The 14,217-nt window shown below is 47.9% G+C and overlaps 1 protein-coding gene across 15 annotated transcripts in view; it reads left to right on the top strand.

Annotated features, from left to right (window-relative positions):
- MBNL3 (muscleblind like splicing regulator 3) overlaps positions 1 to 14,217 on the top strand; it is a 98,961-nt gene that overhangs the window by 21,814 nt on the left and 62,930 nt on the right. For 10 of the 15 annotated variants that reach the window (XR_012675549.1, XR_012675551.1, XR_012675548.1 and 7 more), the window contains exon 2: positions 12,090 to 13,083. The exons of 4 other annotated variants lie outside the window; for them this stretch is intronic. Coding sequence is in view for 7 of the 11 variants with exons in the window: in XM_075162055.1 (XP_075018156.1) it covers positions 12,910 to 13,083 (174 nt within the window). In the remaining 4 variants the exon portion in view is untranslated. Of the gene's footprint in view, positions 1 to 10,133; positions 11,914 to 12,089; positions 13,084 to 14,217 lie in introns of those variants that run through there. One more of the 15 variants, XM_075162054.1, reaches the window with a different exon arrangement.

Genomic DNA, 14,217 nt, shown 5'->3' on the forward strand with positions numbered 1-14,217 from the left:
TTGGCTGTTCCTCCGCTTCAGCTCTGGTGATCCTGGCAGAGCAACGTGTGCATGGTGCCTGTGTCAAGTCCCAGTCCTGTTTTTCCTGACCTGAATGCATGGAACAGCTTGTTCTCTGCTGTCTGTTAACCCTTACAAAGACTCTTCATCTTATTCTCCTTTGTTCTGCATTGGCTGTGCTTGGCAGGGTCAGCTCTGCACTTCGGGTTTAGGGGCAGAGCCTGTGAGGGAGTTAATTGCTGAGTGATGATGGCTCTCCCCGGCTGAAGATCTGCTCTCATGAGCTATTTAAGCCTCTGTTTCTTGTATCTCCTTGCCAATCAGATTAGCTGGTGCCAGGAAACAGACCACGGCCTGCTTGCTCTTGAATGCACCCTTTTTCCTCCTTACCTGTTTATCCCGGTCAAGCCACTTCCCGCTCCGCCTCGGTTCTTTTATTTAGCTTTGTTCCTTCCTTTTCATTTTCACAGCCTTACTCTGGCCTGTCTCTTCTCTCCCCGAGGCTGTCTTGCCGGGTTTTGACATCCAGCCTTAACAGCAGAGTAAATCCTGTTCCCTGTCGTACTGCTGGCTGCTGCCTTTGCAGTGCCGCGTGCCCCCCGCGCTGCTGCGTCAGGCTTTGTTTGCTCTTGATTGCCTCACCCTGTTGTAACACTCACCCTGTTGTAACTTGGATTCCCCTTCATGTGCAGAAGTAGAGAGATCCCCGGTTCAGCGGAGCTGCTGGAGGCACTTATCTTCCCAGGAAAGAAAGGGAAACAGGTTGAGGAGGAGAGCGTGGCTAAGAGCTGCCCAGCTGCAATCCGTCCCCGGGCTGCTGCTGCCCTGGCTGTCCGTGCACCCCCAGGCATCACTCTGCTCTTCTCCCAGCCGGACCCTTCCACCCTCTTCTTGCTGATTTCAGCAAGGGATTCGCTGTTGCAAAAATAAGCTCAAAACTCCCTCAAGCTCACAGGAGGGAGTTCCAGCCTCAAGTGTTCCAGCCTGGCCATGTGTGCCAGAACAGGCCCATCCGCTGCCTCTTGCAAGGCCCCACCTTTATCCTTATTCTAAAAATAAAATGCAAGGACATTCCTTCCTAGTTACTGTGTTCTGTTATTCTGACCTCATTAGACTTTTCCAACAGAAAATTTCATTGAACTCCTCTATTAGCGGTGAAAACAAACAAGACCATTGGACTTCCTCTGGAAAAAATGCATCTATATCACAGGGAATTGCAGGGAGCCAAATTTCCACTGCGAGTTTGTGCTGTACGCATATGTTCCCTCATATGCATTTAGTAAACAAAGTTGTCTTCACACTTAGAAGAATTTAAAACAATTTATCCTTTATATCTGAACTGATTTCCCTCCCCGATTTGAAATAAATTACTCTGTAATGTTACAAGGAGCAAAGTGCTGTTAGCTGGGGTTGCAAGAACAGCCGCTTTTTTCCAGACCCCCTAAGCTAAATATATTTGGAGGCTTATGTATGTGCATGTACGTAGGAATGATAGCCAGGTGATGGATTGCTAAGCGACATCATAAATTCAGTTCGTCGGACACCTTTGATTACCTCCTCTGCACTCTGCCCGTAATCATTCTCCTTCAAACATCCTTCTAATGTTCTTAACAGCAGCCAATTAAAACAAAGACTCCACTTGCCATCTATCCCCTCTTCCCTCTAACATCACCCAAGCTCCTTCCCTTGGGTCGGGAGAAATAAGTCCATTGATGGATGGTGGTTCAGAGTACACGCTTAAGGTTTGAGGGAATATTGTCCCTATTTTTTTTTTTTTTGCCTGCTGGTTTAGAAGTCAGCTTGGACAGACGCCCAACAGGCAGGGGTGGGTGCCTATGTGTTTGCATGTTGCTGGCCATGAGTGGCTGGGGGCTGCGGGGTGGTGGCACGTAGAAGGCACTGTTCATAGGTACATCTGCCCTGGCTAGCTAGAGCCCACCTTCTCAGGCTCCTGGTTTTGGTTCAGTAGTTTCATGCTGAGTCAGATGCTTTCTGGAAGAAAAGCATGCCACGGGCCTTAAGTGGGAAATTGGAAGTGATTCAGGTCACTAAGACTTCCACAGGGGAGAGAAGTTGGAGGCTGTCGTGTTACAGATGCAGGAAGTAAGGAGAGAATTGAAGATCTGAGGACTTCAGTTGGCATCCATGACTCAGGCATCTCAGGGAGAACAGAGGATGTTCAGTCCCTGAAAAGTTGATTCATCCACCTGGCAGAGAGATGAAGAGCAATGAATAACAGATTTTGGGGCGTGTGGAAGGCAGGAGAGGCCAACACACTAACTCTGAACGGCTTGGGAAGTGCCTCAAGGGCAACTTAGACTTCCCCTTGCCTGTTTCAGGGCTTAGCTCCTCTCCGTGTGCATCCCCAACCCCTCTGTGTCCCACAGGGGCACCAGGCCTGGCCACTAGCTGAGTGGGTGGCACTTGGTGCCAAAGTACGCTGCCAAAACTGGCCCTTACACCTTCCAGATGCTCCCCCGCATGTACTGCAGCAGTGCCTCCCTTCCATGCCGGGAGGCTGCTTATTGCTGCACAAGCAGGATTGGAGTTGTTGGACATGCCTTTCATCCTGTTGCAGCCTGCTGGATTAATGGGGCAGATATATGTGTGCGTGTGTGCATGCTTTCTGCTCCCCCTCCTGTATCCTATTTCGTACTATGATGACTGTGGGGTCTGAGACAGATCTATTAATCCAGTACTTGTACAGCCTTTACCATAGTAGTTTCTTAATGCCTGATTGCCGTTCCTGCGTTTTATCTGCCAAACGTCACTGAGAGAGAGGGACGTTACGGCCCCTGTTTGCAGAGGGATTAAGTGACTTGTCACTGGTGGCACCCGTGGCTGCAGCAGGGTTTGAGCCCCTGTTTCCAGGGTCCCAGTCTGGCACTTACAGACTAAAATATCTTTCCCATCTAAGTGGTGACCTGCGGCAACTACCTGCACGACGATAATGCCTTTGGGGTTTGGGACTAGGCTGCCCTGGATTTTTTACTGACATATGGAAGTGGAAAATGCACTCTCAGTTGTCGCTGTGTTTGCTCTCTCTGATTTCCTGCATGTTCTAACTTCTTTCTTTTAATCCTGAAAGAAATTATCCTAAATACATTGGATGCTTTTGTTACCGATCTTTCAGTCTCCTTCTGCCATCACGTATTTGATTGGCAACGTGAGGATGCTGTTAGAGGTCTGAGCTGAGGAATAAGACAAGGCTTCGCTTTTCCTGAGTCCTGAATCATTTCACAAATGTTTCTTGAGTACCTTTGTGCAGTATGCCCTTCCGCGTAGCCCATAAATGATAGGTGTTTCGTTATTGTGCATGAGTCCTCATTTTTAACACATCATGTAATTCAGATGGACTTGAATGTAGTAGCATAAAGACTTTGGAGGCCTGCCCTGTGCGAAGGGGAAAATTACTGTCTGGCCCAGAGTGGTGGCTTTGTGATGACTGCATTGTGTTCTGGTGTTCTGTGTTTGTACCAAACTGGTTTGCTGCCAAGTTACTTATGGCTTATCCAAGTGCTTAGTACAAAGAATGTTAAAAGAAAAACTATTTTTGTTTTCTGTGAATTCTTCCAGCTGAGGAAGAATTCAAACCAGTGTCCAAATGCTGTCTCCTCTTTCTGCAGGCCTGTGGTCACCAGGTAGGACAGCTAACACGTGAGTGCGTGAAACTACAGTGTGTGTGTGTAGGAGCACATACGTGCTTTGAGGAGATGCAGTATGGGACCCAAGTGGAAAATGCCTTCCTGTTGGAGAAAACCTGTCTCCTTGAGCAGCAGGCTCTGTGATTGAGATGTCTGGAGTGGGATTTTCCAGGCACAAATGCATGCGCACAGGCAGAGGCACCTATGAAGCACCAGACCTGGGCAGGTCTCCTCTGCATATGGAGCAAGTCTGATACCTCCCAAAAGCCCCAGGCCTCCTCTGCTGCATGGTGAATGGCTGAGCTGGGCTCCTGTTTCAGTATTTCTCCTGCTTAACGGAGTATATTGCCTGGCTTGAGGGCGAGGGCCATGCTTGGAGCTTAGGAGGGGCTCGTAGGTCGTTCCGGCCAGCAGAATCCCACGAAGGGCAGTTGGGTAAAAGCATTCCCTCCCCTCAGCTGTCCCCATCAGCCTGCCCAAACACGCGCGGACACTTATCTGATTGGCAAGGACCTTGGGGGTTTCTTGAACACTGAGTAGGATAATCAGATAGATTGTGGGATACATCTGCTTGATCCTATTTCTTACGATTACGTGGTGGGGAACAAGCCTTAATGAGCCTTGGCCTTTCCTGTCTCCTCTGTAAATTTGTTTGACTCAATTGAGCTCCCTTTGTGTGAGACAGCTCTCTTTGTGCTTGGAGATGGCAGCATGCACCTCTGAAGCTGGATGTGCTTTGAGACGGGTTTGGATTAGTTGACCTCCAGAGATCCCTGCCAACTTTTTTTTTTTTTCTTTCTTTTGTGTTTGCAGCTGGTGTAATTGTGGTCCTAACCCCTCCCAAGCAGTGCTGGCACTGGAGGGGATTTTAGCACCGCTTCACAGCAGTGCAGTAGCTGCTTCTGCACCGCAGAGGAAATGCTTCTTTCAGGTTAACTACCCTGCTCTAACGCGGCTCCCTGGCCCTTGGCACTGGGAAGCTGCCTCCCATAGGAGGCTAGAAGGGATTTGCCAGGCAGGTCCCAATAGAAGGGAGCATCCTTCTCCGCGTGTCTGTAACTGGGGAGCGATGGGCGCTGTGCTGGAGCCTGGCTCAAGCAAAACTCCTGCTTGGCTGCCTGATCAGCAGAGCATCCCCCAGGAATGCCCATATCCCCCAGGTGTGGGTCACAGTGGGTGTCCATCGCTCCTAGCAGAGGAATAGGGAAGGGGTCTTGTTCTGTAACTGGTCCCGAATAAGCTGATGGCAGGAAATCAAAAAGCCCAAAAGAACAAAAATGTGCGTGTGTGGTTATTCTAACAACAAATCTATTCAGCGGAACAGGGGGAAGCTCCCTCTGAGGCACCACATGCTGCCCTGGAACACCCTATGGAAAGGTATTTGTTCTGCCGAGGCACGTGTGTGGGTGCAGCAGAGCAGCTTCTGTGACTTTGTTCAAAAACAAACAAATAAACAAAAAAGCTCCTTAAATTGCAATGTTTTCGTAATGCGTTTTTGGGTTAGAAATCCCCAGCAGATAGTGGCAAATAGCTCCCAGCCGTTTCCCTGTGGAAGCATTTTGGAGAAGAGCTAATCCCGTAGGAGCAAAGGGGAGAGGAGTTCTTTGAACTTTGGTGGACAAGAGGTGATGGAGGTTGATGAAGAAGGAAAACAGATTGTGAAGATTTCAGGCAGCTGCAGGAATAGGAGCACCGTAGTCCACAGTGAAGAATGGTAGATTTCAGAAACAAAGGGATTTTTTTCAAATATTTCCTTAAACCTGGCATTTATTTTTCCTGTGATTGTTTGCTGCAGAGCGTGAATGTGGAGAATTGCATGTACGCAAGGGAGGATAAAGTTCCCCGAGTTTATTTTTCACTTTTTTTTTTCTCTGCAGCGAGGCTTCCTACCCTCACAGTACTTTATTTTATCTTCCCCCCACCCGTTCCTCAGCTGCCACCTCTCCAGGTAAGGGAGGTGCCTGGGCCAGGCTAGGTCATGCCAGGGCAGCTAAGAGCCATGGGGAGCACCCAGAGGCTGGACGATCCATTTTCCCAAGGATGGCAGCACTGCTGTCCCCACAGAGCACCGCAGCTATCTTCTGGGGTGCCATAAATCCAGGAGCTTTAGCAAGACAAGCCTCTTAAGAGGTGGGATGCAGTATGTGCGACTGCAGCCTTCCCCACTGAGGAGCAGGAGGATTTTTCTTGTGCTCCTCTTTCTTAGAGGTCACAACCAGCAACCCACACTCTGCAAAGTCGCTCTAAGCCAGCAGCATGAGCGAGTGTGGGGCAAGAAGGACGAGCATTAGTGGCTCCTTCAGCACAGAGATGTGTGGTGTTTGCATGCCCAAACATCCACCTTGTGCACGCAGCCACTTCTGTAGTGGGTTTGTGTCCTGCCAACGAGGCTTTTCCATTGCAGCAGCATCAGGGGGTTGTTTTATTTGCGCATGTGGCCTTCTAGGTTCTGCTGTTCTCTTCTGAACAGACGGCACTCGGGGCTGAGTTGACTTTTTGGCACGCGGTGTGATCCCTGGTGATTCACGGCCCCCAACATCTGTGATTAGACCTTGAACAGAAACTTTTCATGCATGGCCATGGTAGAGAAAACCTGCTCCTTTTCTGAATAACTAATAGAAGAACAAAAGAAGGTTTGTTTTCTTATAGCTGTGAAGGTCTACCTTAAATTAAGTAAACTGTTCCCTGAGGGAGAAAGTGTCCAGGTACAGAATGTTCACAAAGGAAATATTCAAAGTGTCTACCACGTCCTTAAAGTGTTTGCTTTAAAGTACGAGGGCCAGAGCGGAAAAATAGAATATTATTTTCTAATTTGAAAGCAAAAATACCTCTTGCAGGCGGTAGGAAATAAATTGACCTTCTTCGGGCTTGATACTGCAGCCCATTAAGCACACAGGCGATGAGAAGCTATGGAGAAGCCGCTGTTTGCAGAGATGGCTCCTGTCCCAAGTGCACAGCCCGTGTGAGCGCGGGGGGTGGGAGCCGGCCCACGTCGGAGGCAGCCCCGCTGCGTTCAAACTGTCGGCGTTGCAGCAGCAGAGGAATTGGAGTCTATAGGAATCTGAGCGCTGCTGGGTTTTATGTGATACAGGATAAGAGCCTTGCTAATCGGGACTTCAGCAATGGAGGATCCACACCTTGACCTTCTGGGTGTTATTTTTGTGGTTTCTTTTGCTGTTGTACAGCCTCGCTAGTTCCACTTTTAAACCAGTCCCAAGCCAAGCAGAGCTGCCCTGTGATCTGATCATGGCAGCACCTGACTTGCCATAGGCTTTTGTGAGGTCCAAAACGAGCTTCTCTAATGTCAGCCAACTGAACTAATGTCATCGTGTTCCTGGCTCGGTGGGTCCTAAATGAAGATTTTTTCTTTTTTTTTTTTCTTTTTTTTCTTTTTCCTCCTCACTGACTCTGAAAGCTCCCCACAAATGTGGATTATCTTTTCTCATGCATCACTGCCAATAAATGTACCAATATAGCATTCCCCAGTAAAATCTTGCCCTTGTGTATACCTTTTTGGTTTCTTTGAAGAGTAAGGATGCAGCTTCATGTGTTCTTCTTTGTTACTGCTGTGAAAGTGGAGGAGAAAGAAAGGGCTGGGGAAGATGCTCAGACTTGGTTTTCCATGGGAATGTGGAAATGCTGTTGGATGGTGGTGGTATTCTCTTAGACTTTTGTTTCTCTTTCAGAACAAAACAGTTCAATGTGCTATTTTCATTGTTCCCATTTCTCTTTGCCATGCAGTGTTTCCAGGAACAGAGCATTTATTTGGAAGATTTTTTGATAATGGCAACGTCTCACTGCTGTTTGAGTGAGGAGTTCTCCATTATGGCTTATCGAGGAGGGGGTGGTGGGTCCACCAAGCTCTTCTGTACCCATTAAGGTGCAATGAAAAGCTGACATTACAGAATCACCTCAAAGGTGCAAGGACTGATGAGTGAGAGTGTCGTTTGTGCTGCCAGCTGAATTTAGTGCTTTGAGGAAAGGCCATAAAAAAAAAAAAAGTCTTTTTTGGCTCCAACAACATCTAGACAGTCAGAGAACATTAATAGTTCAGGGATGGGATGTAAGTTGTAGTGGAATTGGTGAAAGATTTGAGGTCTGAATTTTGCAAGCTTAAGAGCACATTTTCTCTGTTGCTGTGCCTCCAGGGTGTCCGTCCATCCAGGCTGGCTGGGTTTGAGCTTTCATCGACCATAACTTGCAAAACTGGGTAAAGCGTGCTGCAGCCTGGCAGTATAGGGCTGAGCTCGGACTCGGCAGAGCGGGTCCTCCAATCCTCTGTCATTTGCTGGTGGTTTGTGTTGAGGAGAGGAGCATGGACAGCATCACTTACGCTAAAGGAAGGGCACGGCTGGAACTTGGCTTTGGGAAAGTTCCAGTGTCTCCGCACTGTCCCTATTCCATTCCAGGTGAAGGGGAATAGCTGCTGTTCTCACTCACCAGGACTGTCCTCACCACGACAGCACTTTTGCTTCCCATCTGAGCAGTCGTGACCCGGAAATCCTTGAGGAACAACAAATAAGGAACCCACCTTGCCACTTCTACTGAGTCATTTTTTTCTTCTCAAAAAAAAAAAAAAATCTCTTTAAATAGCATCATTTACGCTTGGGAGCAGCTTGAACCCACCCTGTCACGTAAATTACCATCTCTGAACGTGGCTGTCAGGAAGCGTCCTCGCAAGTTGACATTCATAGGGGGTGTCAGTTGAAGCGGATTGGTTTCATGGAAAGGAGGAGGTATTCAAGCGTCAAGTGAATACGCTCGTTCTCATGTTACCTCAAGCAGCGAGAGCATCTCAGTCCCACCAGAGACGAGCCCCGGCGTGACCCTTGCTCCTCAGACTGCCCTTGTTCCCTTTCCCTTTGGTAGCTACAAGGCTGGATCTGACATCTGGAGCAAGCCCCATCCTCCTGCATCTCAGGCAATTAGAGCCTGGCCCAGCAAGTGGCCCTGGAGCAGGGGCTTCAGGGATATTATAGTTTCCTTACAAGGGTAAAGACCACGGGCTTTTCTCTCTGCTCTGCTGCTTTCTCCAGCTTTGATGCCGTTGAAACGAGATTGGCCCATCTGGTAGCGGAGAAGATGAGCTCTGCCAGACAGATCTGGCTTGCTGAGCAGCAGCGCTGGGAAGGGTTCAAAAGGCAGCACCTACCCTTTGTTGTATTTCCTGCACGCTAACAAAGCCTGTGTTTTCTGGAGCTACTTTTTATCTTTGTTGTGTGTTGGTTTTGGCATGGATGCTTTTATTTCTCCCATTTGAAATGAGCGGGAGAACAAAGTGAATAAAATGCCAGTTCCCCCCTCCACCCCCCCAAAAAAAAAAGGGTAATATAAGGGAATTGTAAAGATGCATCGTGGTGAGAATGGTTGCAATTTTTGCTGCCAGGAGTTGAAACATGGAGAACTGAAGCTTTATAGTGTCAGTGGCGGGTTCCTGACTGATGTGTGTTACTCTTCGGCGGCATGCGCGGGAGCCTTGCTGCAGCAGTATACAGCACCGGGTGTGATGTCAGCCCTGTGTGCATGCGTTTTCAGCTTTCCCCGTGGCCACATGTAGAGGGAATTTGCAGCAATCCAAACATTGACAGAACTCTATTTGTTAACTTGCAGAAAAGCCTAGCTCGTGCTCCTCTGGACTGCGATCACGTAAGCTGAAATGCGATGACTGCTGCCTGTGTTTGCTGGCCTCCCAGCCTCGATAAACCTGTGAACCAGATTCATTTATTTAGGCCCTGATTCAGCAAAGCACTTAACTACATGCTTCAGGTTGTCTTCTTTCCAGTAAGATTGTCGGCATGCTCAAAGTTAAGCATGTGCTTAAGTGCTCTCCCGAGTGCACAGCAAACAAGTGCAGGGGGCAGCGTGTGTTGCTGCTGTGCTCTGCTGGTTGGCACCCAGGCTGCAGAATTGAGGCCCCTGGTATTAACATTTTATTCATTTATTTGGCTCCCCCCGGTACAGGAGCCCTAGTCCCAGGGTCTGAGATGATAGTCTGTCCTTCTGCAGGAAGGTGGATTGTTTCCGTAGCACAGAATATTCCTTGTGTCCCACTCTTGCGTGTTGAACAGACGAGTGTGCCCTTCTGCAGGGTGTGAGGCAGGGGGTCTCTCTTCTCAGTTTCCATCAGCAGGACATCCGCAAGTATTTCTTCAGGGTTGGTTGTTTTTGCTTTCCCCTAAGAGTTGTAAAAGAATAATATCAACCATGTTGCACGTATATGAATGTCTCTCAATATTTGTAGTTCAATATTTTGCAGACTTCTGTGACTTACCCCTTCATCTTGAGGACCCTGAGCAGCTTAGTGCAGGCAGGTACCTGTGTGTGTGCACCTGTGTGCTCCTGAGCTACATGGGTGAGAAGGTGAACGTTTGGTTTATTATGTTCTTCGGGATTTCTCAAGGTGGAAGGACTGGGAAGTGGTAGATGTTATTACACTGTTTGTGCTGTAACTGTGTGTTAAGTTCAGACCCACCATATTCAGGCCCCAGCGTTAACAGACCCTCACTTCCCTGGCTGTGGAATAGACACTTACTCCACAAGATGGGTGTATTTCGGTCTGCTCAGAGCAGCTTCTGAGAGAGCATTCTTTCTAATCCCCACCCATATCTGACCTGTTCTAGCTCGTTTTTAAGAGCTGCGCCCAGCCAGTCCCGAGCTCCCTGCAGAAAGGTTTACGCACACCTTTTCCTGCTTGCTGATCTCATTTGGACTGGGAGCCCACACATCAGTGAATGGGATTCCTGTATAAATTTGCCCCGTTTGCAAAATTGGAATTGATTTAGCACATCTCTGTTCCTTACGAAACCCAGAAGACATGAGCATGGCTTTTCTTCCTTCCCTTTGAAGTTTAAAACATGCCTAGCAAGTCTCTGTTCCCCACCTGATGTGCAAAAATGCAGAGGTCCTTCCAGAAGCATGGGTCAGGCTAACCTTTGTGCTGATGCTGTAAGCCGGATTGCAAGGATCTGGGCAGTTTTTGTTACGAACTTCACTTTAATTAGCCTACAAAATACTTGCAATGTAGGTTTAACAAATGTTGTTTTTTTTAAATGTGAAATAATTCAATCTGTGAATCAAACAGCCTCTGTGCCCCACCCCCTGCTGCTGATGACAGCCTCTTCCCACACTTTTTCCTTGGTAGCATTGTTTGACTGTTCCAGCTCCAGTAGGTTTCAGTTACTGATCAGTGTAATTGCAATAACACACCAATAATAAAAGAGGAATTTAAGCTTCCTTTTCTTGTAATTGAAGGCTCTTCTCCTGCGAAAGCTTGAAGTCTTAATAGCAGTCACACGAGCAACATCCTGCGCCTGTCAAGTGTTTGCAAAACTGGGCGGCAGTACTTTAGGAAGATAAAGGGCTGGATTTTGGGAACTTGGAAACAGCCCAGTCCTATCAGGCGGCATTGGTACAGCTAATATTAGAATGGGAAACTCTAGGGACAGCTTAACATTTTAGTGGATGCCAAGGAAGCCTTGAATAGGAATGCATTGAAAGTTGCTTGTTGTATAACATGAGTTGCTAGAGTCAGAGTAATTCGAGTTGCCTTTAGTCTGGTGGAAAACTACAGCTGTGAGCAATGAGTTAATTTTTTCCATGTGTGTGTGGCTTAGGTTTCCCTGTCAGGTTTGCTTTTAGTTTTGTAGGCTCTGAATCCACAGAGGAGTGACTGTGAACCAGTCGTTTGTCTTCATGTGCCATCCCAGGTTGCTGCTAGAACAGCTCTGCAGCTAGTGATGGGTTAAATAAAACGCCTTAAAAATGCGAAGTGGTTATGGGGCTGAGGTGTAGCAGCTCCTTCTGCTTTGTAGACAAGAAAGCCACCGGCTGCTTTTCCTGCCTGAACGTTTCCTACAGAAAAAGGGGGGTGGGGGAAAGAAAAAAAAAAAGAAAAAAAAAAAAAAGAAAAAAAATTGAGAAAGACTAAAGAGCAAAATATCTTTCCCTAGGCTGGGAGGGCTGCTTGGTGGATGCAGCCCACCCTGCGCCGCTGACTCTGCGGGACCCCTTGCCGGGGTGGCCGGGACATCGCCGGCCAGGCGCGTGGCGTCGCCGCGCCGAGGCTGGACGGAGACTGGGCTCGTCCCGTCTCCGCCCGGGCGCTGCCGGGCGCCGCGCGGGTTCTCGGGCTTTGGGCCGCCCCGCAGGCCGGGCCGTGGGGCTGAGGCGCTTTTCCCTGCGGCGGGCACAAAACCCAGCGTCTACCAGCCTGGGCCGCTATGAAACGGTCTCTTTTATTGGTCGACTGCCCGGGCCTGCTGCTGCAACGGTAAACGCCATTGGTCGCTTCCTCCTCCCATGCGCAGCTTGGTGCGGGAAATGCCCCTGGTGTCGACAATGGCTGCCGGGGCCGCGCCGCACCGCCGGGGGCCGGGCAGCCCCGCGCCCGCCTGAGCGGGGGCGGCCGTCGGCTCTTGGCTGATTCTATTTCTCTTTTTCCTGCAGGTTGCTGAAAAGTGCCTTTCCTGAAGCCACCGCTGCTTGGATTTCTGTCTAGGGCTGCCTCTCTCTGCCCCTCGCCCCCCTCTCTTTTTAATTCGGCGTTGCTTGCGGTTCGTGCCCTGACGGCAACTCCTCCAGCCTTGCCCTTTTTTTTTTTTTGCTCCCCATTTACACGCAGTTTGCTCAGCCATTTTATTTTTTTTTTCTTCCCCGAGTATGTAGCAAATATTTAAAAGAAAAGAAAGAAAGAGGAAAAAAAAATTCCGACGTCCTTTTGCTCGTTTTGATGCTCGCGAACCGTAATTTTTAGAAGCAAGAAATAGAAGGAAAAAAAAACCCCGAAGTTTTCTCCCCAAGGACCGAGACCATTCCACAAACTGAAGTGCTGCCAGCAGCATATGCTTTTTGCAAGAATAATTGAAACCATTAACTGGAGAGCACAGAATTCTTTTGAAAGTCTGCCAGTTATTTGCAAGTAACTTCGGCAGTGGCACAAAATATAACACTTATATTTTAACTTCTACAATTGCACTTTTAGGAGCTGGCCTCTAATTTGATTTTCAGTTGTTCTGATAAGATTTCTATTTTATGATTGGCTTTATGTTTAATTCTTGTTTAAACAAACACGATTTGACTTAAATGAAAACCTAAGTGCTGATGAATAGGAGTTCTACCAAAGCAACAAGTTAGTTATTTCTTCACGTTTAACTTGAATTCACTTTTTTACCCTTTTTTTAAAAAAAAAGAAGAAAAAAAAGATCAGCAGTAAATACTGCCCTGAAGAAGGGTGCGATTGCTTGCATTTTAATTTTTGTTTTTTAATATGGCTGTAAACGTTTCCCTGGTTCGTGATACAAAATGGCTGACGTTAGAAGTGTGTCGAGAGTTTCAGAGAGGTACTTGTTCTCGGTCTGATGCAGAGTGCAAGTTCGCCCATCCGTCACGGAGTTGCCATGTGGAAAATGGTCGAGTTATTGCCTGCTTTGACTCCCTAAAGGTGAGGACTGTCTAACGCGTGCATTACCTAAGCTCTCTTGCTTTTCCTTCTCTTCCGAATGGCTCGGCGTGCTGGGGTGTGGGATGTGCAGAACAACTGTTTATTGCTCTGTTTCTGCAGGGAGGATGCTGCTGATGCGGGAGGTAGCTCCTGAAATCTAGGTTGGGTCTGACATCAAGTGCAATTGCCTGGAGTGACAGGCATCACAGGGAGAGAGAGGATTTTATCCAGAGCGTTTTCCGATGGTAGCTCAGGTCTGATGTAGCTGTCCTCGAAATGGAGAATGCACGTTGTGGGCAGCAAATGAAACTGAAATGAGACGAGTAGAGAACTGAAACCCAGTGCCTTAATTTGTGTCCAGAGCACATCGGCTGCGCATTCAGCGCAGGGATCTGAAATGTGCTTTTAATGAGCAGAAATGAAAGCAGCATTTTAAGATAATGAATCAGCTTTATGTGTATTTCCTGGAGACAGAGTTGCAGATGCACTCTAACGCCGTCCTGTAGATGAGGAACAGCCAAAATATTTGGAGGGCAGCACTCCCAGAAAAATGGGCGTTGGGAAAAAGCTTTCTGCAAGGGACATGCAAGCGCAATGGCTCTGCTAGGCCTTCTGAGTTACAGCTGAGCCTTTTCGCTAGTGCTTGTCTTTGCAGGGTTGATTTTGCAGGCAGTAGGTGGCTCGTAGTTGCTTGTCACTGTTGGAGCTCCAGGGGTGACTTTCACAATTTACCAAATACCTGGGGTCTGAGTCAGGGCGGGGGACAGGGGTCTCACAGAAGGGGAGATGGACATCTCTGTTTGGGGTCGCTTCACTGCAGTTCTCGGGAAAGGAACATCCACTTTTTTTTTTCTTTTTCCCAAAAGTGTGGCTCCTCGAAGGTGTTTTAAAAAGGATGGTAAAAACCCTGAGACAATATGGATAACTGATTGCTTTTGAGAACTCTTGACATTGTGTTTAATGTTTTGATCAGAGCAATTAACCTGTTTGAGTTTCTAGAAGGAATCTGGTAGATTTTACAAGCTTAAAAGTTTTCCCTTGAACTTCAACTGTTGCTTGAAAAGATTTGGGTTTATTTTTGTGAACGTAATGAGTAACAGAACTGGTGGAATTATGTATGCAGAGGTTCAGACT

Source organism: Calonectris borealis, chromosome 13, assembly GCF_964195595.1.
Source record: "Calonectris borealis chromosome 13, bCalBor7.hap1.2, whole genome shotgun sequence".
In the NCBI taxonomy this organism is placed as follows: Eukaryota; Metazoa; Chordata; class Aves; order Procellariiformes; family Procellariidae; genus Calonectris; species Calonectris borealis.